The sequence below is a fragment of the Chelon labrosus genome, assembly GCF_963514085.1.
Source record: "Chelon labrosus genome assembly, chromosome: 20".
Taxonomy (NCBI): domain Eukaryota; kingdom Metazoa; phylum Chordata; class Actinopteri; order Mugiliformes; family Mugilidae; genus Chelon; species Chelon labrosus.
This window is the reverse complement of record NC_140353.1, coordinates 9,196,907-9,223,558: the sequence shown is the minus strand read 5'-3', so window position 1 is coordinate 9,223,558 and position 26,652 is coordinate 9,196,907. Positions and strand designations below refer to the sequence as shown.

General features: G+C 43.3%; 1 protein-coding gene across 2 annotated transcripts in view; it reads left to right on the top strand.

Moving 5' to 3' along the window:
- Positions 1-26,652, top strand: part of dph6 (diphthamine biosynthesis 6) — a 56,101-nt gene that overhangs the window by 14,937 nt on the left and 14,512 nt on the right. For both annotated transcript variants that reach the window (XM_084569640.1, XM_084569639.1), the window contains 8 exons: positions 686-804; positions 8,421-8,482; positions 8,897-8,991; positions 9,110-9,203; positions 11,120-11,270; positions 11,679-11,804; positions 13,786-13,915; positions 14,027-14,201. In XM_084569640.1, the coding sequence (XP_084425766.1) occupies positions 686-804; positions 8,421-8,482; positions 8,897-8,991; positions 9,110-9,203; positions 11,120-11,270; positions 11,679-11,804; positions 13,786-13,915; positions 14,027-14,201 (952 nt within the window). The remainder of the gene's footprint in view (positions 1-685; positions 805-8,420; positions 8,483-8,896; positions 8,992-9,109; positions 9,204-11,119; positions 11,271-11,678; positions 11,805-13,785; positions 13,916-14,026; positions 14,202-26,652) is intronic.

Here is a 26,652-nt window from a genome sequence, read left to right as displayed (position 1 = left end):
TGTTTTGTTTACGCTGTTTTATTTAGACTAGCTTTGATTTTATGGTGTGGTTCCGCCTCGATGGAGCAGTGACTGCGGGAAAATGAACGAAACTGATAGTTTTGTAATTGTCACTTTGTTAATATAAAAACACGCTTTCCCATTAGGGGTGCATCACAACTCTTATTTTCAGATGAGATGGTTTCCATGTTCTTGTTCTTTATTTTTTATTTGTCTCTTGTCTCTCTTTGTTCTCTCTTTTCCTAAACTTTCATAGAGTGGACTTATTGCAACACGAATGCTCTCTTCTGATTTAACAAATCCTTCTGTCAGTCAACTATTGTTTCCCTATGTACACACTCTAGAGACACGCATATACACATAAACATCGCAGGCATTTCTTGAGCAGTAGACATTTGTGTGCAGACAGTTCGGCTCCAGTTACCTGCTGTGGATATTTGTGTTTCACCTAAGTTTATATGACAGACAAGCCGCAGCTTAAGATGGAGTTTTTTTTTTGTGTTCGTCTTCTCCTTGAATAAAGCCGCAGGCTTTGGTGGCAGGTGGGAGCATGTGTTGTGGGCCTGTGAGGGTGGCAGGCTTTTCGCAAAGGGAGAAGGTGCCCAACCAGGTTGCCTTTGAAGTGTTCTTAAGTTGGCAGATATTCAATATAAACCGTTTTGCATCCCTTTCACCTGTTTCCCAGATGTTTACGGCTAGGTTTGCAGCCTTTGGCCTACCTGTGGCGCAGAGACCAAGAGTCCTTGCTGTCCGAGATGATATCATCTAACCTCCATGCTATCCTCATCAAAGTCGCCGCCTTTGGTGAGTTTGTATATTTCATATTTCAGCATTTGGGCACTTCTTCTCACTACTTTTCACCCCCTTTTTACTTTCTCTCAAGATGCCATTTCAGTTAAGTATTGTTTGGCATGAGTATCGTAGGGACAGAATTTGGATAAGAGGGAGATAGGAGGGGGAAAGGGGGGGTGTAACCGGAGAGAATAAGAGAGACAAGCTGTGTAATGCCCTAATCATTAATCTCTGGCTTAGCCGTGGTGTTGAGACTTGTGCCAGCGGCAAAGGTATTGAAGCAGAGAACAATATGAAAAGATAAGAAGCACTGAAAGAGGAGGTGTGAGCGAAGTGCGCAGTGGTTTTGGGAGGGTGGGAGTCGGAAAGGTTGGCAGTTGAGAAATAATCACAGGTGATTGCCCTGCACAGTAATGCAACCTGTCAATAAGCGACGCATGTCGCCATTGTGTGTGAGAAACGCTGCTGTCTCTGCTTATGCATAGCTCAGAATTCATGGTCCGTGAAGCAAAGATTAAAATCTGGTATCTCTCATTTACGTTTTTCAACTGCTTCAACACTGAGGGAAGAGGTTAATGCGGTGTCACCTGCTCTCTACCTGCCTGTTTTGGAGCCTGAGGACAGGAAGATCAGATTACTGAATAACAGAAGACTCAAGAAGAAGGAAAAAAAAAAAAACTTTTTCTTTTCTCGGGTACACGATGTTAAGATCTCTACCTGTATCTACTTGACAGTGCAGCCGGATCCTCTTTGACTGTGCCAGTGATAAATGATAATTATGGCTACAAATGGTTCTTTTTACTCTCAAACTACTCACGGCGATAGATCATCATGTAGACACTGTTTACGTGCTGTTAAGTGCTTGTTGTCACCTTTGGTAGCAATCAGTCGAAAAGGGGTCCACGGCTGACTGATGACCCGCAGAGCCACGGAGCGCGTTCAGTGTATTCTGAATGTCTTTCAACGCTGCTCAAATAACCTCTCATGGAATGCACTTGTCAAGCCATTTATCTTTGGTACTTTATTCACTGGAGCCATTTCTCATTTTTAATGGCTTTGATAAAAGACTTTTTGGCGATAAATAATGGGACTTGTCAGATGCCCATCAGAGGAAAGGATGATGTCAGAATCCATGTTTTTATGTCTTTTTTTTCCTCCCCCTTGTGGGATTACAATTATTATTGACCTGTCAAAATAATTTCCCTTGTCTTTATTACAAGTGTATCCATGTAAGATGTAATATTGATTGTCATATCACAATGCCATGTTATCCTTCTGAAATACCCCACCTTAAAGACCTCAGTCACCCTCTAACCCTGCTGCCTCCGCCAAGCTTTCTACTCTAAACACAACTTTGTCTAAAAGCAAATTCTCAACATTTTTTGGAAGATTATAATTAGAAAGGAAAATCACCCCAGGTGCCTTTGAGTGTGTATCTTGGCCTCCCACTGTAGGTGTTTGTGCGGGTTTACGTGTGCATGTGTGCTTTGGCTACAGGTAAGAAGAAAAGATCTTATCAGCCCTGACTTCTCACCTGTCCCAAGGCAGTGGTAATTAGAAAGGAGAGAATTGAATAGGGGTGCAAGCGCCCAAGGCGTTTTAGGCAGGGCTCGTATAATTGCAGCTTTGGTGGGAGCAGGTCTGAGCAGTGAGGTGTGCTGTTTAGAGGAGATTGGGTGACAGAAGGGCGTACCTGGTGGCCTTTGGTGTTTGTGTGTGTGTGTGTGTGTGTGTGTGTGTGTGAGAGAGAGAGAGAGAGAGAGAGAGAAAGCAAGAGAAAAAAAGATTGTAGGGGATTTGCTTGTGCAGACCCCATGAGGAGAAAAAACAACTTTCACAGGGTAAAGGTTAAGTCTGCGTCTGAACCGACGGCAACAAGAGCTTATGATAGTTGGTGGTGAAATGAGAAGTCGTTCAAGATTTCCTTTCATTAGTTTCTCAGAAAGACGAGGGGGAGAAATTAGTGAATAAACTGTCTTTCTTTGTTGTTCTTTCTTTCTTTCCTTTCTCACTGTTTCTTTCTTTCTTCCTTCCTTTCTTTCTTGCTTGCTTTTTTGTTTTCTATTTTCTTCCATTATTTCTTTCTTTCCTTTCTTGCTGCCATTCTTTCCTTGCATTCTTTCTTTCTTTATTTTTTCTTTCTTACTTTCATTTTTGCTTGCTTGGTTATTTGTTTTTTCCTTTCTTTTTTCATCTTTTCTTTCTTTCCTTTCTTTCTTGCTTGTTTTTTGTTTTCTTCTTTTCTTTAATTTTTTCTCTTTCCTTTCTTGCATTCTTGCTTTATCTTTTTTGCTTTCTTTCTTTCTCATTTTCTTTCTTTCATTTTTTCTTTCTTGCTTTCCTTCTTTCTTTCTTTTTCTTTCTTGCTTTTTTGATTTCTTTCTTTCTTTTTTGCTTCTTTGCTTTTTTCTTTTTCACTTTCTTTCCTTTTTTATTTCTTGCTTTCTTTCTTTCTTTTTTGCTTCTTTGCTTTCTCTTTCTCATTTCTTTCCTTTTTTCTTTCTTGCTGTCTTTACTTTTTTCTTTCTTGTTTTCTTTCTCTATTTTTCTTTCTTTCTTGCTTGCTTGCTTGCTTTCGTTCGTGCTTTCTTTCTTGCTTTTTTGCTTTCTTTCTTTCTCGCTTTCTTTCTTTCTTCTTCTCGCTTTCTTGCCGTCTTTCATCTGTCCAAATGCGGGATGATCCTTTAAGTAAATTCTCCAGGAGTGTTCATTCGTGTGCCGGTGGCAGCGTACAACCGCCAAAGAGGGAAAAGACCATTTTAGTCTTTGAAGATATTAAATTGCACGTAGGGAAGTAAGTTCAGCTACCTGAGTCTAAGCCTGCGAGTGTCAGAAAATGCTTCTAATTAGCACGAAAAGCATTTCTCTCCAAGGGAAACGCACATTTTTGTTGGGAACCTGTCTCTTTATAAGGCAGTATCTGTTGAGCTAACCGAGGTAATTGGCAATTCGGGAAGCTGGTATTAAATATTCATGTAATTAGTTAATTGATTGATTAGTGCAGGTGCGTATCAGGGCACAGGTTCATCTGTTAATTGGTCCTCGGCTCCAGAGATAATTGGCATGTGTGAAATCAGGGTCTGTCTGCTGGAAAACCTTTTATCTCTGTGTGATCTTTTACCCCTCGCACGAGCGTAGCCTCTGTGCCGTGAAGTAGGGGATTTGCGTCACATATTTGCCTCCGCCGATCACCTCGCCGCTTAAGGACGTTTATTATAATTTGATATGTACTGAGTGGACAATTAACAGTCAAAAAACATTAAACACCTGCTCAGTTTGGAAGATTGGGCAATTCAAAGAGAGGTTTTTCCTTCCTTCTCTTATAAACAAAACCTCAAACCTTTATATCAAGGGATGTTACAGTTTTAGTGAAAGTCAATGGAAGCAGAAGATATGTTTACGCTATTACACAATATATTACAGACGACTGCAAAAAAGACAAAATGCAGTTGGCTCCTAGAAGTAAGCACCCTGTCCTCTAACCACGACCAATCCTAAGTTAATCAAGTCATGTTTAAGGAGATTTTAAGAGCATTGCAGTGTTTAATAGACATGCAATATGCTTCATTTTCACTCAGTTCAGAAATCTGTAGAACAATCAAATTTGCATTTAGGTAAAAAAAGCAATTTTTATTCTAAAAATTTGCCAAAAACCTTAGGGGATGTTTTCACATTTGATCTGTCCTATTAACCCAACTGTTTCAGCTCTGCTGTCGATAAGCCATTGACTTATTTCAGACAATTTTTTGGCATGCAGTAGAGAGATGACAGGAACAGAGGGGACAGACTGATAAGGAGAAACGCTGATTGTGTAATAGCAACAACCTCTCACTGTTAACATTCGCCTTAAAGGTTGTATCCCAAAATGGGAAACCATACTGAAAATATATTATCTTATAAATGTAATCTATGTGCTCTGTTCATTACTGCTTGTAAACTTTTCTTTCCCCTTCAGTCAACTTGATATTTTTGACCAGTTTGCACAATATGGGGTCAAGGTTCAGCGGAAGCAGCCTAAAATACCTTAAGATTGATAGCTTAAGATCACTTGCAGCACTTTTGGCATTAGTTTCCCCTTAAAAATGATTAATTACTGCTTCTTAAGGTTCATTTTGGCCACTTCACTGTAGTTGGAAGTATCCCCAGTTTCCTCTCTTTGATTTGTCGGACTGAGAAGATTTCATCTTGATGTGATTGCAACACAATTCATGCTTGCCTATTATTCTGCTCGCCGACGCTGAATTTCAGATAAGAGCCTGACAAATTTCACATATAACCTTAATCTTATCATCCTTTTGTACCGCGCCTCTTCCCTCCCCTCCTTTCTTCCTATTCGTTCTGCATTCCTCCGTCGGTCTTGCGAAGATTAGGCGATAGTGAACCCGCTATTGTTTTGGCGGGGGTCTTTGAGAGCGTTGTTTAAAGGGCTGATGCAGCTCACCTACGAGGGAGGAGATGCTTATTTCATCCATTTAAAGGCTAAAATGTTACACATCATGAATCCAATTTTCTCTGCCTTTTCTCTCTGAAGGCGAGGATTAAAGCCGAGCTGTCAGCTGGCACGCCAGATCCTAAGACAACCCGCGGATGTCTGCGATACTGTGCTCAGCTCAGCTCAGCTCAGCTCAGACAGTATCAAGAATCTCCCTGCTTTTAATTTGGCATTAGGCTCAGTAAGCAAAATCACGAGCGGTTTCAATTAAATGGGCAACTCTGCTGCTTTGGGTGCGCATGAATCAACCTCCTCAAGGTGGGAAAGGCCAGTTAGGATCGTTAAAACGAATTACAAGAAAATTGTGCTGCGGAAATAATTGCCATCGACTTTTAAAGGATAGACGTGAGAGCAGCATATTCTGCTGTTTGTTCGAATCTGAAAAAACGCTGCCTTTCGGTCCAACATTGACCTCAGAAAGAGATTTCTGAGAAGCAAAATGTAAATTCAACCAATTCTATATGGATAACTGTTGTGTCTTATGTTTACAATATATATTTTTCACATAAGCTTTTACCATTTTCACACCTCATTATAAAAAACTAACTTGATTGTCTGAATGGCTCTTGGTTTCCCGGCAAACTTTTCCCTCCTCCTTAATTTCAGCCACCTTAAATGTCGACGGTGTTTTTTAAAAAATGCTCCCTCTCATTACCGGACTACCCGGTTTTAAAGTTCACTGAATTTAATTGGAGTTTTATAGGATAATACGAGGTAAAAGGCCCTTTTAAAGGAGAGCCATTCCTCTCAGTCTCTCTTAGGGAAGCTCCGCTCTCTCCAAAGTGCGGTCGTGCTGTCTCTGGCGGCAGACTAATGGCGGCTTCTAGTGGGCTTATTTGGGTTTAATGTGGCATAATGAGGTTAGGTAATTGGGTTTAGGTCAAGTTGTAAAACAGGTTCAGAGGAGACTGAGATGTGGAGATCATGTAAATGAGTGGTGTTAGATCGCTGAAGGCTCACACCGGTGGCTCGGCGAAACGCATGTATCTCACAAGTGGCGATCTTATTCCGTGTATCCTCGTCTCCAAATGGTTTGAGTAACCTTAAGTCAGTCAGGAGCATCAATTAAGAAAACACTCATACAAGTGCTAAGTGGTCTTGGGAGAAATGCCTCCACATTAATGCCATCTTTGTATCACTCACTACTGTCATCCTAAGTTTCCATCGTCCTCCTCCTTCTTCGCATATCTCCAGTCGTGTATCATATATTATTTAAGAGCAGGGAAGTTAATGAACGTATTAAAAGACGCGGCATCCCCTCAGCAATTTGGAGCCAATTATTAAAATTTGTTAAAAGGCATGACTAATTAAAGAGGATATTTAAATTGGATTGAATTTTAATGCTTTTTTTTTTCGGCCTCCTTATTACCTTTGTGGCAGGGTTAAGATGAGAGGATGCCGAGATTAGATATTCTCACACTAATTAAGACCACCGATCCCCTGGGAAGAGAATAAGGGCCTGCTGCTCTCTCTCTCTCCACACTCTCTGTACCCTCTTTCTGTCTCTCTCCCCCTCCCACCGCCGGGACCCCCGAAGGAGAGATGCGGCCGGGATTGAGACGGACCCCGGGATGGGATGCGACGTCCTTCCTTCACATCTCCTCCTCCCTTCGCTCCCGTCTCCCATCCGTTGCTCCCCATGGGGCCCCGCGGATGACACATTAACCTTTGAGGTTGTCAGGCCATGAGAGAAAGGGAGATTCTCACATTACGATTAACTTTGTTCCCTTAATTAAACACGTGAACGTGCCGATGAGCCGGGGCCACGTGGCGCCTCGGAATGGAGGAGCTATATTGGATTTTCGAGAGGAATTATTAGGACAAATCAGCAACTTTTTTTTTTCGTCGCGCTGGCATCACTGTCACAACTGCGCATCACTCCGCATAGGTCATCAGTTTCACGTTAATGATTATGTCAGTCAATTAAAGGCAGCCACAGACAGAGAAGAGGGGATATGACGAAGAATAAGAACTTAACCAACGTACTCATTTGCTTCCAGTGATTTTGCCCTATTTTTTTAAATAACAGCCTAGTGTTTTACTCTAAACACGGCGGCAACAGCGCACGTTTTGGAATTTCCTAATATTTAGCATTTTACATTCATGTCCTGTTATGTTTATATTGTTCTATTCTTCGCAGAAAGCACCTGGGCCCACTCAGGGCTTTGTTTTTTGTCGGAAAAGCGAAAGAATGCGCCGAAGGAAAGCGCTTTCTTCGTGAAAGGAGTTGTTTACGGGGTGAGAGGGAGTTCAGCACGGTGCCCTAAGGAGCAGGCGTTGAGAAGATTGAAGAAATTTGTGTCGCAAAAGTGTAAAATCCTCAAATGTTCAAGAATCTGTGTAAAAATGTAACTGTCCGCAACTGGACCGCTTGTTCTTGATAATGTAGATATAATCCCTAAATTAGGTTGATCAACAGGCTCTTGTTTAGACTGAGATTTATAGATTTGAATAACTTATTAAAAAGGAAGGAGTGTGTAATAGGAACCTTATCTTTTTTTTTTTCAAATAGTTGATTACGCATACTTTTTTTTTCTTTTTTTCTTTTTTTCTCGTCTGTGTGAGGGCCAGCGAGCTGGTATTTTATTTTAAGAAGTGCGGCACCACCGGGTATGCACACAGAGTTCCCCACCACCTCTTCACTCCCCCTTCTCCTTTTCTCTCCCATGCCTGTGAGTCACTTCCATGCACCATTTCAGGGAAAGGGGAGGGAAAAGGCAAATAAACAAGATCTCTTTCCAGAGTTTATGTTCTCAAAGATGGGGTGGTGGTGAGAGGGCGGCGGGTGGTGGGGGGGTCAGCGGACAAGGGAGTGCGGAGAGGGGTCTGTGGCCAGCAATTGAAAACTGTTGCCCTTACCCGGAGAGATCTGTGTACACTACTTGCAAAGTCAAACAAATAGATCCAGGGTGCAGGTTTACGTGAGCGTTTGTGCGACTGCCCGTAAACCTCCCTGGCTGTCATCTTTAATCACTGTTCTCTGTTCCTGATCAGACCTCTCTCTCTCTCCCTCTCTCTTTCTCTCTCTCTCTATATGTTTGTCTGTGTGCAACGGCGTTTGTGTGTGTGTGTGTTTTCTTCCTTTGTGTGTTGCCACGTGTATACTCCTGTGTGTGTTTTCCACGGCGGGTGCCAGGCCTGGATCCAGAGAAGCACTTAGGAAAACCTCTGGCTGACATGGAGCCCTATCTGAAGCAGGTCATAGACTGTAAAACACTTCACTTGCATGAATTTCAATATGTGCCTCGTGTTCGTGTTGAACGTGACGGATGGTTATAAAACCACTTAATTCAAAGCTTAATACTCCGGTGAAATACATTCTCTTTTACCTGATTGTATTCTCGCTCCTTTCTGTGATTTATTGTGAGAAAATATCCCAGTCATCCAATTCGCATTCTTGTGCAATTACCGCTTTCAGCGCTGTGTCACAGCTGGCAAACAATTTTAACCCTTTCCATTTAAAGATCACAAAGAACACATCCAAGGCTGTTTCTTTTAGTGATGCACCTTTTGATTTAGAAGTTGTGCAGCATTGATTTGTATGGAAATTTAAATTAAATGCAGGAATTTGTAAGTATTTAAATGCACTTCTTTGTTGTTTTGACTGAGCAGCTCTCACAGAAGTACGGCGTCCATATTTGTGGCGAAGGAGGCGAATATGAAACCTTCACCCTGGATTGCCCTCTCTTCAAAAAGAAGATCGTCATGTGAGCAAAAGCATTAGAAACTATTTGTATTACACTTTTTTCTTTTCACCATGTGGCTGCGCTGCACTGGAAAAGTGATGTGATCTGAAGTTTTTTTTGTGTGTGTGTGTGTGCGCAGCGATGCAGCAGAGACGGTGATCCACTCAGCAGATGCCTTTGCTCCAGTTGGCTACCTTCGCTTCACCGAAATGCACACGGAAGACAAAGACGGCGTGAGTCGAACCTCCGCTCGCGCGGCTTGTTTTCGCGAATGAGATCAATGGCGTTCGATGCCGAATCAATCATTTCGCGAGCAAAAGTTTGAGTGGCTCCGAGGCTGGTTACTTTAAAACCACTCTAAGGGCAAAACAAACACAAGAACGAAACCCTTTGGTGTCTGATAACTTTGTTGAGGAGATGAGAAACACGGCACTGCAGGGCAGGGTTCAGATCGACCTCCAGAGGGCCTCTCTCTCTCTCCCTCTTTCTCTTTCTCTTTCTCTCTCTTACAAACTCTTGCTCTCGGTCTTTCCCTTCATCCCTCGCTCTCTGTCTCTCCTCTAGCCCCACATGGCCTACTTTGACGTCTGCAATATTCGCTGCAGCCTGAAACTAGGCCCAGCTTAATAAACATGTCTGCTCACATTAAGGCGCTTTGCATTCAGGTAGCTGGCTAAGCGGACACAAGCAAGGGTTGCAGGGAGGGAGTAGGAATTGGCTTTTGGTAGATTAGAAGTTGAATGGTGCATCGCGGACTAGAAGAGTGGCAAACTACACTTTCCGTGCAAGAACAGGAAACTTCACAGTCTCAAAGTATTGGCAGGAAGCTGCAATTTACTTTTTATGAGTTATTTTCCAAATTGTCTTGTTAAGTGTTCCTGATTAGTGTTCCTGCTGACCGCGAGTTCTACAGCTGTTGTACTAGTAGTTCTACTCGTGAGTTAAGCGTGTAAGGCTTACGCTGAGAGATCAACACGTCCCTAGGGCAGGCCGCGTGATTTGCACGTTTGTTTCTTCGCACACCACGCAACAATAACGCTCTCGCATTTGTTTTTGTGCACGCTCCTACTCGTAGCCTTATGTATATGCTCATACTGGATGGGGGATGGGACTGTTATGGACAGAAAACATACCCCCATCCCACAACCTCCGTGACCCTGCAGCCTCACTCCCTACAGCTATGTATTTTTTTTTTTTACTCCCCACTCCGCCGCTCCCACCCCCCCCATCACACACACACACACACACACACACACACACACACACACATGCGTGCTCCCACAGCCCCTCTAGCCCCCCCTAGGTTGCTGGGGGAAGAGCAGGGAGAACCAAGAGGCCTGCAAGAGGAGGGAGAGGCGGGCGGGGTTGGGGGGGGACAACCAGGGGAGAACCTGCCCCGGTTCAGCCTTCTGAAGCTCTTCTCGTCAGGGTGACAGATCCGCGGTGACACCAGCACTAGAGGAAACTGCACTGAGCTCAGGGGGTGGGGATGGACCACCATCATTTGCCCTCCGTTAATGCTAGTCAAGCTATTTTTCATGCTGGCCAGGAGAGAGGGGCTGAAGTATAATTAATTTGATTATCATATGGCCTAATGCAGCTGACAGCAGATGAGGGGGGTGAATGAGTGTTGGGGAGGGTGAAGGGTGGGGTGGGGAGGGGGGGTTGAGGAAATATGAAATATGTATTTAAATGTGTGACGTCCCAGCAGGATTTGGCAGGTAATATGTACGCCTCAGAGAATGGTAATGATTTGTTATTTAAGGACGTAACAAAGAGGAGAGGCGATGTATAAGTAAACAGATGAATAAAACTATTGAAATCCAAAACATGTCTCGCCCATCCAGTCATGAGTTTTGACTGACAGCCAGCGTGATTGAGTCTACAGTATCAGAAAACACCACTCCCCATTCGCCCGAACCACGAATATGTTAGCATGTTGTTTCATATTCATTCACCTTGAAGTTATATGCGTGTCTGGGTCCTTGTCATGAAAGACTGACACACACACACACTCACACACACACATGCTTGGTGGGTATTTGAAAAGGTTGGCTAATTATACAGCGTTTTGTCTGTCTTTGCAAAAGGCTCTTTGCTCTTTGGTGGGCATTTGGCCTGATGTATTCCCCGTGGTGCTTTATTGCAGGATGTGGTGGCGAGAGCTTTGCCCCATGGTAGTTGTCCTTGCCATAGCGCCATTGACAAGATGACTGAGGAGGTGGAATATGCTGATCAAGCTGAAGACAACCAGCACGAATTTACATCAAATCGTGACCTTAGTTGTCACTGGAGCCACGGTGAGATTCATTTATTGTGAGATGCGTGCGTGCTGACATGCATGCATGAGTGTGTATTTACGCCTGTGTGTGTCAGATGATATCTTTGTGTGGCGTGTGGCGTTCTGTCTGGATCTGTGTCGCGCGGCCAGCGTCATGATGCCAGTATTTTTGAATGATTGTTTGACAAGAGCTGTCATTTCAGCAGTCTGCCTGTGACAGCGTCTGAATTAATTCCTCCTGTGACATAAACCACCTATGCATGAATTACATCTTATACAGCATATGGTTATAGAAGAAGAAAAACATCAAATGCGTATTTATTTTTTGTGCTCTAAAAGTCTATTTCTGGTGCTGGCTGCGCAAAGTACTCATTGAAATCCACACTTACAAACAAATTTCTTCTTCGCTGGTATTTCTTCCCGGCAGACGTCCCTCCGTCCTGCTCGTCGAGAAGCTCCAGAGGCTATCAGTGGATCTCTGGCATCAGTGGCCTTCAGAGCCAAGACCCCGGCATCCAGGGCCAGACATCGGCAGCGTTCGCTCAGCTTCAAAGTAAGGGAAAGTGTGTGAAAGACAAAGCGTTAAGAGAGAGGAGAACGAACACTTTTGAAGAACTTTGTGAACCAGCTCCGTGGATGTAAGGATCTACTAGAAAATTCCTTTTTGCCTCTCTGAAATCACAAAAGCAAAAAGGCACTAAGAACAGCATGCACGAGTAAACTAACCTTTAATAAGTCATGTTCTCTTCAATCAAATAAAAATTAGATCTTTGATATGATCTAGGGGAGATGATACATGATTCTTTTGTCCAGAGGTGATTTAAGCAGCTCAGCAAAACAAACCCTGTAGGGCTTACTGTGCTGCACTCCCTTACTTTACCCTAAAACAACTATGGAGAAAAACACTTGGGGAAAACTTCTCTGTCCCTTGGGTGTCTTTCTTTCTTCCTCCTTGCTGTGATAGCGAAAAACACACTAGGAGAAGTAGCTGAGCTTGAGAAGATATTCCTTGCTTAGAAGTGCTTGTCAGCTCAGCAAGCAAACCCTGCACGTCAAAGGATCTGTTCGTCACAAGACAACCGGCCACCAAAACAAGGACAAGCACTTCAAATTAACCCAAAGCTTAAACACACACACACGCACACAAAACAGCACAGGCACGTTGGGTGGGTTATCGCTTTTGCCCTGCAGAAGTTTAAAAGTGCACGCTTTTGCAGTGCATCTGAGCCTTTTTTTTTCTCTTTCTCTTCTTTTTTTTTTTTTTGATGGAGATAGAGGAGCGAAAAGATGAAAAGCATATTTAATGTTTATCGTGGTGCTTGGCTGAACAGCCTTCACAGTGCAGAGACAATATTAAACAAGTTAATATTTAATGAACAACCTCTTTGTATGAGGGCGAAGTAGTCTGAGACGCTGGTGTTGGCAAAGGAAAAACAAACTTGAAGCTCTTTCAAATGATTGTAGGGAGAAAGGCTTCGCTTTGAGCCCCCGTGCCTGTGTTTGCATCCAAAGCCTGCGCGTTCTGTGTTGGGCTGCACTTTGCAGAAGGGGGCCACCATTACCACTTTAAAGCAATAGATTTCACTGTCAAGACAATGGTGGTGAGTTTACCTTTTAAATACTGCGGTGATGGCATTCAAATGACTGTTTGAAGGTTGAGTGACTATATGGTGGGTATAGCACGGCTGTAGGCTTGATCATTTCAGGTGATCTAAAATAACAGTGTTGCCTTGACTGCACTTTGGTCAGTGGCAATGATTACAGTGGCAGTAGGAGAAGATCTAATTCACAATTTCATCAACATAAGCCAGACCAGAGCCTAATGAGAATGGAAAAGTAAACCAAACCATTAAGGCTCATATAAGGTACTACGGGACCTAGACGCCATAACCTACGCATATAGCCTACCCCGTTGCAAGCCATTTATACCTGTGCACCCGTCAGTCTGGCTTGCTCTGCACCCAGTCGGGTTGATTTTTGTTTCTGCTTCCTGCTTCATTTTCAACAATGGCGACTGAAACTTTCGGCGAAATTTCACGCAAGACAAGTCGTACAAATGTTTGTATCTCCGAACCTCCTCAGTTCACCTTTACACGATGTGTCCCATCTTTATTGATCCAAAACAATCACTTCTAAAATTGGGAAGTTGGAGAAGCAGCTGGAAATACTAAAGCGGAAACACGCTACAACCAAGTGGACCAATCACAGCCATTTCTGGGGAGGTGCACGTCAGCTACGGTGCTACGTTTGAGTAGGGTCTTCATATGCTCTGCACCTTAGCCAAGACTTTAATACGACACAGAAGCCTAAACCACGTATTTGTCTCAAAGCACCCGTAGCATAACAAAGTGTGGCTTGTTTCTAGCCCCATATTTAGCCATTTTGCCTTCTTAACTATGCGGTATACTTCTCTCTGCTAGCTTTATTATTGTAGTACACAGAAATCTTTACCAAATACGTACAGCTAAGTTGATCAAAGGTTGGTTTAATTTATAATAGGTCACCGTTATTCATATTGTACTACCTGTCTCCAGGGGAGTTGGACCTCAGAGCCTGGACGATGAAAAACATCGTCCTGGTCCACCTGTATGTGAAGAGCATGGCAGACTTTGCTCCTCTCAATGCAGTCTACAAGAAACACTTTGGCATTAACCCTCCAGCCAGGTAAAGGTGCAGACACAAACACACATTTTTACCCAGCTGTTCATCTTTATTCACCTCTATGCTGTCATCATTACACCGCTCACTCCAGATTTCCCTCTTGTAATCGCGCAGGGTGTGCGTCCAGGCGCCCCTACCTGCCGGTCAGCTGATGCAGATGGACTGTCTGCTCCACGACTGGACCGAGCCCCCGGAGGAAGGCTGCTTCCACCAGAGAGAGGCCCTGCATGTCCAAGGCCTGTCCCACTGGGCGCCAGCCAACATCGGGCCCTACAGCCAAGCCCTCAGGGTAAGCCTCCAAAAAAAAAAAAAAAAAAAAACACACCAGGGGAACGGAGTAAGGAGGGGGGTGCTGGTAGGCGACGGTGCTGACAGGTTAAATTTGGCAGCAGCCGCGAAAGAAAGTGTATGCTTAAGTAAGGCTAATATTTCATGTAGGGCTGCAAGTGACTAATCTTCAGACTCGACGCTGTAACCAGGAAATCATTAGCATTTATTTTTCACAAATAAACAGCAACTTAACAAGATATTAATTCTAAAGCCTAATAAGTTGAAAAAAAAAAAAAGATATCTTTCATGAGGAGACCTGTTTACTGTTTCTTCTTTTTATTTATTATTCATATTTCAGCCTTGTTATTCTCACACAATGTTTGGGTACTGATTGAAAACAGTATTTCAAATCATATGATTACTTTCTGGGGCCACACAGACTTAAACATAAAAAATGATCGTGTCATTTTTAGATGATCAGTAACGGTTTAATGACGGATGATCAAGGATTAATTTGCCGATTGATGGACGTCGCCGGTGATTCTTATGAAGCTCTCTTATGCTTTACTCTTACAAAGTTTCAGATGTCTCGGATTCCATCCAGTCCTCAGTTGTGCGTCTCTTTTGTTTCTGTTTACATACAGATACATTCGTGCAGATGCATGTGATTGTTGTTTTGTGTGATAGTTTGTTCTCATTTCTACTTTAGGCCAGTGTGTATCCACTTTTGCGCTTGTTTGTAAAGCTACAAGTCAGACTTCTTTCATATTGTTTCCAACCCAGAAAGAATGCACAATTCAAAGGCAGAGCAGAGGAAGTGTGGGCCGCGGTTGCACGGTTGGCTTGGTGTTGTGTTTACCCAGTGTGTATTATATAGGATTACACTTGTCAAGGTACTGTCAACAAGGATAGTGTCCATCTCCTCCACACTGTCCTTGATCCTGCAGCCAAATCCGTCTATGAGTGAGAACATGTGTGGATTAGCCATTCGTTCAGAGCTTGACGGCATATCTCACCAGTGTGTCACCGAGGTTCAGTCTGGATTCCTAAGATGTAACCTACAGAGTCAGGTTTGCTTTTAGCATGCCAGCCGTGTTTGATTTCCTCAATGGAGTCTCATTGAAACATGAAATTGAAGTCAGCTGTGTGCATGTGCTATTGCCTCTGGAAAGCAATCTAATCTCTCATTCCTCTAATGATCATTCATATCCAAAGCAATTTGAGAAAACAATGAGAGGGGTTTGCTTGCTCAGAGCCGTGCGCGGCGCTTCGTACGACCCCTGCGTGCTCTCCCAGTGTGTCTGCTCCTCCTCCACGCTACAATGACTTAATTTGATCAAAAATGTATTAACAACTCTTCAGTACAGCCAGAGAGTTTTACATATTAATACAATTACCCCCTCGCTGTGAGCAAGCGTGCGGTGCCACCCCTCCTCTCGCCGACGCCACGTTGACTACGTCTTAATGACAATTTTCCTTGGTGACTGTTGCCGTGTGACACCATGGCGACGGGGCTCTGGCGACAAGAGAGACGGGAAAGCTGTTGTCTTGAAACCCGGAGCCCTTCGCGTTCACTGTCCGTGGAAAATAATTAGGAAATAAAAGGCGGATTCAGACATGGATGAGGGTTGGAAGGTTTTAACTAGAAGATTAATTTGTGACTTTAATTATGTCCAGAGAATTCAATGAGCAGAAATGTCTTCGATGGGGCAATAAGTTGGAATAAAACAGAAATTAAGCTTCATTTTGTTGAACAATTGTGATTAATTGCTGACATTATTGTTATTAATGAGACACAACATTATAACAATAGCAATTTGTGTGCAGTGTAGTCAAATGTGGTATTAAACAGATCAATGTCCGGCTATGTTTGGGACCTGTTTATTCTTTTGACAAGTGTCCACTGGTCTGAGACGCAGCACATGGCCGCTGACATAACACGGCTCTCCGGCCCTGCAGGAATTCAACCCGCAGCCCGCCGCCGCGCTGAGGACGGGTTCTGGCGGAGGTACGGAGGAGCCGCGCGTCACAGATTGGCATGTGATGGATGCTGGACCTTCAAACCCCGTCCGTCTATTCACCCGTCCGCTTTGCTCGTCACGTCTCTCAGCTTCGGCTCTCGGAAATGGCACGCTGACTGAATGTCGACTCGGCCTGGCGAGCTGACAGATTCAGATCTGACTTGATTTAAAGAATTAGTTAACCTTTATAATGTCAAAGCTGGGGGCCTCTTGGTGTATTGTGTGCTGATATATATAATATGGCGTCGGGTTTGGTTTGAAGCCGCAAGCTGTGTGGACGGATCAGTAATTTAATTTATGCTTTGTTTTTACACAGTTTCATTTTGTTCGGCACCTGAATGACATGTGTTCGGAGGTTGCATTCAGTGTAATATACTGTAGTATGATCATATCAAATAATTTGTGATTGGGGTAGTAAAGGCTCCGTGGATCTCATCCAAATTCATTTATTTTAGTCACAATTTGTATAATCTAATTAAGATATAAGGAAATCCAGTCTTTTATTACAGCTGTAATTTTATTGAAAACAGAATTTTGTGCCGGAATATCAGGAATAAATTCACTCTTAACAACAAAAGCCACATAATGGCATTGCTTTTAAAAGAAGTAAAAGTCATTGCTGCGTTTTCCGTCAGGTGTTTTCCTAAAAGAGGCTTTTAGCAAAATTCTCTCGCATTAACACAGCAGCAAGAGAAAAAGAGCGCGGGTCTGTTTTATTTTAGCCGGCAGTGTTCCACATTTTTTACCCAGAAGTGCATTTGTACTAATAACAAAAGATTATGCTTATTAGTTGCCAGATGGATAAAATTGCTCTGTCATTTACTGAAGTCAGAGTTAGCAACAGGGGTCTCGAACTGCAGGATTCTCTCCACGTCTGTTTAAATTAATGCTGCCTGCTCGGTCACATTCCCTTCGGAGCCCGCGTTCACAGAGGCAAACACAATAGCCAAAGCGGGTCTCAATAGAAAGACTATCAGTTGAATGGTTGTTAAACATCTCCTCTTTCCTGTTAAGGTAAGTGGCTCACCCCTGGGATATTTGCCGGGGAAATTATACTCACTGATCAGATTCTGCGGGGCGTGTTTGGGGAGCCGGCTGCGCTAGCCCCCCGGTTGCCGGTGAGCGCTAACCCCCTTGCCTCGTTCCCTTAATTGTGAGTGACAGTCAATATTGCGTGAGATTGTCTCGCGCGAGCCTCCGATAGGATTTGCATTGGATTTTGGAAATTGTCAAAGTGGACGGTGAGGCGTCAGGAGGGAGCGGGATCTGACGCCGCCAATTAGCATCAATGGGAGGAGTGGATCGGGGAGGGCGGTAGAATTTGAATAATCTTCTTAACGGGAGTCTAAATGTCTAAAAACAATGGGCTGAACTTTGGCTGGACCTTTTGATGAAGAGTTAAGAGGTCATGGTGAGTCATGGTGAGGCTGGGCCAGCCATGTTGGACCAGAAAGAGAATGACTAAAGGAAATGCATACGTTGAGGTTTCTTTTCATCTGCTTGCTTAAAAAAACTTTGATTATTATCATTAACAAATATCATCCTAAGGCTTTTTAACACAAGTAACATGCAGTAAACAGCCCAGAAAACACTCTTTTTATAAGAAACATACATGTAATTTACGGCCGTAAAGTGTAAGCCAAAGAAATTGTGATATAAGCAGAAATTAAGGTAAGTGCTTCAGTTTTATGATTAATTCTCACTCACAGTGTTTCGCTGCTGTAAAACAGCCAAGTTGCAAAATTCAGCAGCCCTCCCCTCTCTCCAACAAACATCCCGCCGCCTCCCCAAACTTCCTCTGCCTACGTCTATAGACTACATCTACCTCAATTACCACAGAAGAGTAATTAGCCAAAAAAACAGTGCCTGTCTGTGTGTGTGTGTGTCTGTGTTCGGGGAGGTATTCACGCAGCACGAACAGATTAATTAGGACATTTAACTTCATTTCTAATACAACAAAATTAATCCCATAAAATATGAGGGATCTCCGAGGAGGTGCCCGTCAGCATCTGACGCCTCTCCCCTGTTTGCCATAGTCTATTAAAACCTTGCTTTTATCTCACCTCTCCCCTGTCATACTTTATGGATTTTTTCATAAACATGGCCCATACTTCATAAATGTCTCAATTTTCTAGTCTATTAACATTACTTGAAAAGCGCTTGATAAAAGAGGAGGGCATGCGTGAAATAATGCGCCAATAATACGAAACGCTGGAGGCTAGAACAGTAGGGGCGGCTCTCCGGCGTGCACGCTCAGACAATGCAGGGGATGTTATCAACTTTAATAAAAGAACAAATGATCACTTCCAACTGAGGAGGAGGGGAGATGAGGCAGGGAGAAAGAGGTGGGGCCGGGAGGGGAACGGTTGTCGAGTAATTGAGTCGATGAAAAATGAGGTCTTGAAGGCTCAGCGGTTTGAGCAGTCGTGAGATTGAGGGCTACTCAGAGCTGAGGGGTTCTTTAGCACGTGTAGTTACTTGCTCCTAGTTGCAGCGGAGGATGTTAACACAGATTTGTTTTTTCTTTTCATTTTCGCCGAGCAGACTGGGCTGGTTGTTTCCTTCCCTGAATGCCTGAATTGCGCTCAATGAGTTGAACCTTTTGTCTGGAGAGAGTCGGGAAGGTTTTGACTGACAGTCGAGCCTCACCTCGGATCTTTTCCCCGGCGAGCGTTGATTCAGCTCCCGTCTCGGTGCATCACCCGAGCCTGTCTCTGTAGGCTCTTCCTCATCCTACCCAAACACGGGGGTCAACTGTCTTCACTTGAATTGGACACACACGAAACACGCTGATCAAACCCGAGACCTTACCTCAGTGGCGTGTCGGCTGTATGCCCCGAGGCCGAGCCTTACGAGGACACACACAGGCACGCGCATGCACCTGTGTGTGCTCTGTGTGATAGGCTGTGTGACAAGGTAAACTGGTTCGGCCGTTAGAAGGAGTCACGAGTTGAGCCCCTGTAATACACTCATCATCTCTGACAGGAAAGGTATATGGCATTCACATACCTAAAGACGTATGCAAAGACAAACAACACAAGCTCTTGAGCGTGCACGCTTTGTCTCAAACCATCACTGCATACCTATCTAAATATTTGTGGCAAATGCTGTTAAATGTTCTCTTGTTTACCCACAGCATGTGTGCATTCTCTGTCGTATGCAGCAACACCAAGAACTTCCTTCCCCCTCCTCTAATAGAGCGCCACATCCCGAGAAATATATCTACTCTGACACATGGTCATAGCTTCGTCTTGGGACAGTCCTGGAGCTCCTGCGTGGGGGGATGGGCCCTGTAAATGTGTACACATATATGTGAGAGGTCAAATCAGACCACCTTTTTAATCTGATGAGGGGGCAGTTTTATGGGAAGTGGTAGACGGCAGCAAGGGTAATTATGTTCCCTCCCACTCTATCCTCCCCAACCCTGCCTCCCCCCCTCCCCTTTCTCTCCTGCTGTGGCCGCGTGGAGGCTGACCTGCCATGACAGTAGTCATTTTCAGAAGGCAGTGCGCTCTGTGCTACATTATCCTGTGCCGCCGCCGCTGCAGCACCACGTGGGCACAGGCTGGTATCAGCTTGTACCAGGCGAGGACAGGGGAAGGACTGGATCTGTCAGAGTGCATCGGCTCTCAGGCGGTCGCGCTCGCCAGCACTGTGCCTCTGCCTCGGCCCCTGCCACACTCCCACTCATTAATGGGCCCGGCCCTGACAACTGATCCTAATTGCCTTTGAACAGCTCTTCATGTATTATTGGTGCCTGACTGCCTTGGTTCATGTCAACAAGCCATGGGAAGCCAGGGAAGCAGGGACAGGATAGCCACAGCTATCATCCCTATTCCTCTTTCACATGCAGATCGTGTACGGACAAACATATATAAGAACTTAAACACTGTGTGTGTGTGTGCACATAGATAGATATCTACCACTGCAGTGATCTTCCCAGCACTCTGGGTCCCTAAAAAACAGGGGGCGAGATCTCTGGTGAGCTGACACCATGTACAAGAGTCAGGCAACTTTGCAGACTTACAAATAACTACATGCACTTTGTGTGACTCGCCTGATGGTATTATTTGTGCGTCTGTATGTAGGAAATGTACCAGAACATTTAATGATATGTAGATTAATGCAATCAGTTATGGCGCATGAATATGATTTTATTTGATAAATGGCTCGACTCTGCTTTTTAATTTGAGGGAACCGCGTGCGGCACGAGCGTGTTTGTGTGCGAGGGTGCATCCTTGTTTGCTTCTCACTTTGTCACTGCTGATGAGCGGCGGCGGGGTGAACGGTTCAGAGACATCAAGAAGGCATCTGAAAAGCGTCATGTAAAGATCCCACCACCGCAGACATCTGCCAAGACACTCGCGCGGGTTACAATTGCGAACGCAAACACTCAGTCAAAACACATCAATTATTTGTAGTCCCACGTGTGAATTATTACCCCATATCCAACTATTTACTTCCCGTTTCACCCCTCGATTTGAATACAAAAAGGGAGAGGTGGGATGGCTTGGCTTTTTATTTGTGGAATGAAATAACTGAATACCAAATGCATAGATAAAAAGCATAGCGGCGTGTCCTGTCCACTCCCATCACTGTCTGCGAGAGGAGAGACGTATGACCATCCCATTACTATGGTAACTAGCCACTATATTCAGAGCTGCCCGGGTGTGTTTCTTCCCCCTGCAGTGACGAGAGGGCATAGCTGACAGGGCCCTACACGCGCACACACAATAGACACACAAACACAGAGATAGGGAGGGTCTGGAAGAGGGTTTCTCGCAAAATCTACACATGTGGCAAATATAGACAGAACAATACGGGGACCAACACCCACACATGCTAGTTTGGTGACACACAGACACTAATAGGGAACAGCGATGTCAACATTTTACTTTTACCCTGAATCTCCTACCCAAAACAGTAGACACAGAAGTCGAGCAGTAAGCGAATTTAATTAAATTTAGGAAAATGAGATGGAATAGAATCGAATGGAGTTGCCTTACGTTTTATAGAATGCATGATTAATGCTACCAACATACGCTGAAAGGCTCGCAAGTGCAGCAGATTCACCTACTGACTCTCCTGTAAAGCATTTTGCTGCTGGTGCCTTTTTAGGAAACTGCTATTATAGATGATTTTTTTTTATAATTATTACGGCTGTGTTTCTGCAATCCCACAAGTTGCGCACACATTAAAAGCAGCAGTCAGCGACTGGTTTGAACTGATTATTACTTCCAGAGGCAGGCAGCAGTGTGGTAGCGCTGCCACCTTGTCTTCATTTATTAAGGGTTTTTTTTCTCCTTTTTTTTTTTTCCCAGCAGCGCCACAGATGACTCAGAGAAAGACTTAGCGTTTAAGTCCCATTTACTTTCGGCCTCTCGCTTCGTCATAAATTTCTCATGGTACAATTCTTCTGAGTAGTAACTTTTAACCTGGCTCGTTCGTTTTTCAAATGCCGCTGTCATCAAAGCGCGCCTTGCCGAGGTAAAAACCGCAGCAGATGAATAATCTAGGGCCTCCTGTATTTTTTTTTTTCTTTCTTTTAGATATGTCAGCATGTTCGCTTTTAATATATATTTATTATTGATATTATGGATTTATTATGTAAGGGAATGTCAGGCCCTGCGCGTATCTGTTCAGGTTAAGAGTTCATTTCAGTGTAATACACTCAGTATTTTCCACATGTCAAAAGTTATTGAGTTGAATTTGATGCACTGGCACACATGTTAATATTTGCTATATTTTTCACACATGGGATCCAGTAAATCTTAATAACTTTGTATTTTATCCATTTAATGCAGTAAACCTGAATATTATTATCATCTCTGGTGCATATTTTCATATTTTCATTAAAATAGCTTATTTTCTTTTAAATAAATCTGAAGTCAAATTAGCTATCGATAATCTTAGTATTTAGTTTTTTTGTGTGTGTTTTTAGTATATATTGATCAAATAAATGCTTTCTCATAATATTTTGTATCATTTTCTAGTACTTCCTTCATTCATATTCTTTTACTATTTCACTGGTGGAATTTGTGGCTTATTTATGTGAATATTTTGCCCTACGCACACACAGAAAAAAAAGACAAGAAAAAAAAAAAGAAAATCCAAGGAGACTCCGATGCCGTCTAGCCAGGCTGTCCACGGTCTGAGTGGACTTCATAAGTACACTATTGCTGATGCTCCAGTTGCCTTTTTAATGCAGCCATACTGCCATCTGTTGAGAGGAAGAGGGACTGCAGTTTTCTGTCTTTTCTGTGTCATTCTGTGTTACGTTTTTGTTTGTCTGCTATTCATCTTTTATCTGAGACCGTTATGTCCATTGCAAGCAATAGCGCATCAACAGGAAAGAGAGTCTGTGTTTGTGAGCGCCTTCTGGATGTAGACACAGAAGACATTTATTTTTTTCTGGACCGGCATCTTCATCTTGGCTTCACATGCTGATTTGTGGTGAAGATTCACCTCGTCTCATGCAGAGTAGATGTTTAACACTGCTGTCCAACCTGCTTATTACACACGCACATACAGACTTAACTTCACCACTCTAATAGTTGTGGGATTTTTTTATTTTTTATTTATTTTTTTGTGCCCAGGTTAAATTGTTGCTTCTTTTACCGGCCAGATTACAGTTTGAGATGTCAGAAGAAGAAAAAAAAGAAAAATATAAAAAGACAGAAGAAACGAGGTGGCCACAGCTGGGAAGAGAGGGGGGGAAAAAAAAAAGCAGGGGTTGAGGGTTGCAGTTTCAGCATCATTCAATCAGACAACATGCCCCTCAGCTGAAACAGCGAGACCCTCCCCGATTCTCTCGAATTAGGGAGATTAGCGGGAAAGCGCATAATGCAGGATGATGGAATTTGTCATAATTTACATTGTCCTGGAAAGATTCGGCTTGATAGAGCGATGCGTGGAGGGGCTTGTCATGTCCCACGGGCAGGTCATAGAGGAAGCTTGGCAGAAATGATTTTTGCGATATGTGCATCAGTCGTAAAAGCCTCACAACCGATTTGTCAAAAAATGTGAGGTCGGGACAGTTGAAGGCAGCAGGGCATTTTGCCTAACGCGATGAAAAACTGTGCCCCTCCATCACTCTCCATTCGTAGCCCCAGCTCTCTGGTGTGGCACAGTACTCCACGGCGGCGGACGATTTTATTACATCAGCTTTTTTTTTTTTTTTTTTTTATGTTTTATTTGTTCATATTTCTTTACTTTAACATAATCACAGTAAATTTACAGAAGAAAGCACAAAACATATCAATTTATTGTAAAAGAATTTTTACAGCGTTGGAAACATTTATGTGTTTATTCATGCCTGTTGACATTCAGACGTGTCTCCCTAAGCATCCGGCGGTCAGACATGTCTGACCTTGGTTCTAGTACTGACTGGCAGCTCCTGACCAGCATAAAGTTGACCAGAGCTGACATGGCAGTGTTACTCTTCCACACGGTTCAATGTCTATGGAGTGGGCATGTCGAGGCCAGACATAACCGGCAGAATAGAAAAATACGCATACGCTTAGGGAAGGTGGGGGTTGGGGAAAGGCCAGTGTCCCTCAGACTGACCACACGTTGCCTCCACAATGGCTCATTACAGTGTAGTTCTAAATTTGTCCACGTAATAACGATGTCTTTTGGATGTATGTTCTGTTTTCTGATGAAATATGCAGTTCTAGACCGGAGAGGAGTGCGTTCAGAAATGCCTTATACTCGTCTTTCTTTGTGCACGTCGTACGGCTATTTATGTCGCCGTTTAAGTAACACTGATGTTGTGTGACAGTTGAGCATACAGGGGTTAGGCTCAAACTGGAGCACAAACAGGAAGGAAAAAAAATGAGATAGCGGGGAAAAAGAGGAGGGAATAAAAAAATAAAAGAGGCAAATATCTTTCCTCCTTCCTGTGAAGCCTCAAATGAGAAGACTAACACGGTGAAATATTCTGCAGAAGGGAGAAAGGTTGTGGTCTTCCTGAAAGGTTTGTATTTGTAGAAATGAGGTGTCAGAAGAGGCAGGATTTCCTCAGGGCGCGGCACAACATGAGCCCATTTCTTATCATTTCCCACTCCCAGACGTGATCTGCTTTGAATTCGCTAATGCTGAAAGAACCCCACAGACTTGGAAGCCAGTTCAAGATGAAATCACAGCACACATCCCTGACAAACTGCCATCCAGCACACAAGGATTAAACGGTCGTTGCATATCAAATACCCACCAAAAAGCAGAAATAATATATGCACTTAAATACATTCAACAAAACTTCAACCTCAGTTTTTTTTTTTTGAGCCCCACATTTTGAACTATTTTCCGCTATTTGCCAACCCTAAAATATTAAAGGAAGGAATAAAAGTAAAGAGAAAAAAGACGAAAATTTAGAAATTTGTCATTTATATTAGGAATGCTCCATAAAGGATTAAAAGAATTGGTCTCCCGTTTAAAGTAAATGTATTGCCTATACACAAGTTCAGTTTTAGATGATTCATAACAAGTATTTGAATTTGGTCTGGTGCTGTTCACACATCATGCTCCTGTAGCATTTTGTCTATGTTCCAGTTTTCTAAAGCAGACAACTTCGAAAATAATAATTTGTAATTTGTACTTGTACTACAAATTGTAAATGGAAAAACTTGTGATGGAAAACCTTGGCCTGGAGCTCTCAAGATGCGCAAATGTACTTACCCTTAGTTCATAGTTAAGCTGTAAACAACACCCAAAGCATGTAGGAACACTTAAATAAATGGACATCTTACAAATATTAATTACATTTTGGTTTAATTACCCACACTGTTGTAGCTGATACTGTTTTGCCATTACCCCTTTGGCTTGGTTACATGTGTCCTTGCATGAGGGAAAAGTTACACCATATTAATCTAACCTATTTTACACATTTTGTATTATCATTTTCCTAGTTAAATTATGCATGAGGTCTCAATGGGGAGAAATGTGACCATTAGCATATCTGATAGGAGCGGTGGAGCTGTTTTCCACCTCTCTCTGTCCTTGGAACCAGGCAGAAAAACCTGACTGTTCGTCAATACCAGGTCATTTTATCCAGGCCAGTCTAGATCATCCATACCGTTCCAAGGCTCTGCTAATGACAGTCGGAGACGTCCTCAACGCGATGGGGGCCCAGAGGGCTCCAACACCAATGTGAATATAGTCTAGCACTGTCTGGTCATCTCTGGAAGCCCTTTGACAAAAAAAATGCAATTAGGAACACCTCAGACACACCAGTCTGAAATGAGACACTGTTAAGGGTTGGACACAGCCAGGCGCTTCCTGAGTACATTTACATATATATGTTACTGTCTGCACCTCACAGAGATGGAAAGAAAGGATGTCTTTGAGGTGGGTGACCTTTGGACAGTGTCATTGGGTTTATTAGATAGTACAAAGGTAGAACACAGCTTTGTATTAGCGAGAGAGAATATCTTTGTTGATGTACAGTAATTGGAAGCTTGTTTGGCTTGAGTTATTGTTTTGAAGTTGATTTTGAGGTTTTTGATTGGGAGGGTGTTGTGTGAAAACTTACGTAGTCTTTTGACTTTTCTTTACGTAGATTTGTCGGGCATCATTCACCGTTTCTTTGTTGAAACTAATGATGGACTTTGGGCCAGTTGACTAGTCTTGAATCATCTTCCCATCAACTTTTTGAAGTATGCTGTCGAATTTGAAACGGAACATGACCGTGCCTCGTCGCCGAAAAACGCCGCGTTCTCCCTTTTCTCTGTGGGCCATTTACGCCGCTAAAGCCTAGCATTTGAAAAATACTTACCTTGTTATGGAAAGTTTAATGTCATATGCAATTGTTTGACCCTTATGAATATTAAAGGTTCCCATCTCTGGCCTATTAAAAATGCATGTGGCATTGTGGTTGTTGATCACGTTTAGAACGCCCATGCAAATTGGACTGTCTTCCCTGTCAAGGCCTAAGATGAATAATGTAGTTGTGTTGTATATTCAGGGACACGCCATTGACAGTCAATTAACAAGTTTGATTGGTGTGTGAACTCATTCTTTTGAACTGTTAATTTTATGTAAATAGTATTCGCTCTCCCATCTCCACTGTCTCTCCCCCATCCAGGTTCGACTCGGAAAGACGTTCCCCCGCCACAAACCCCCAGATCCCCAATTCCACCTCCCACTAAGAGTAACCAGAGTGGGAGCCTTAATAATTGATCATCACACACCTGCTTGGTAGAAGCTATGGGAGTCTGCCTTTAACAGTCAAGGGGCCCCATGCCAGCCCCTTTTGATATTCAAATTGACAAATGGTAGCTGGCCTTTATGAATTTGGAATGGTGCACGCTCTTTTCATGGGGACGAGCTTGTTAAAAGATTGTGGCCACCCGTCCAACCTGATGGAGCTCCTCTTTGTTGGAGTGGATATGATGGCATTTGATGGCTCATAAATGGAATGCCAGTGACGATTTGTTGTCCATGTGCCGGAAT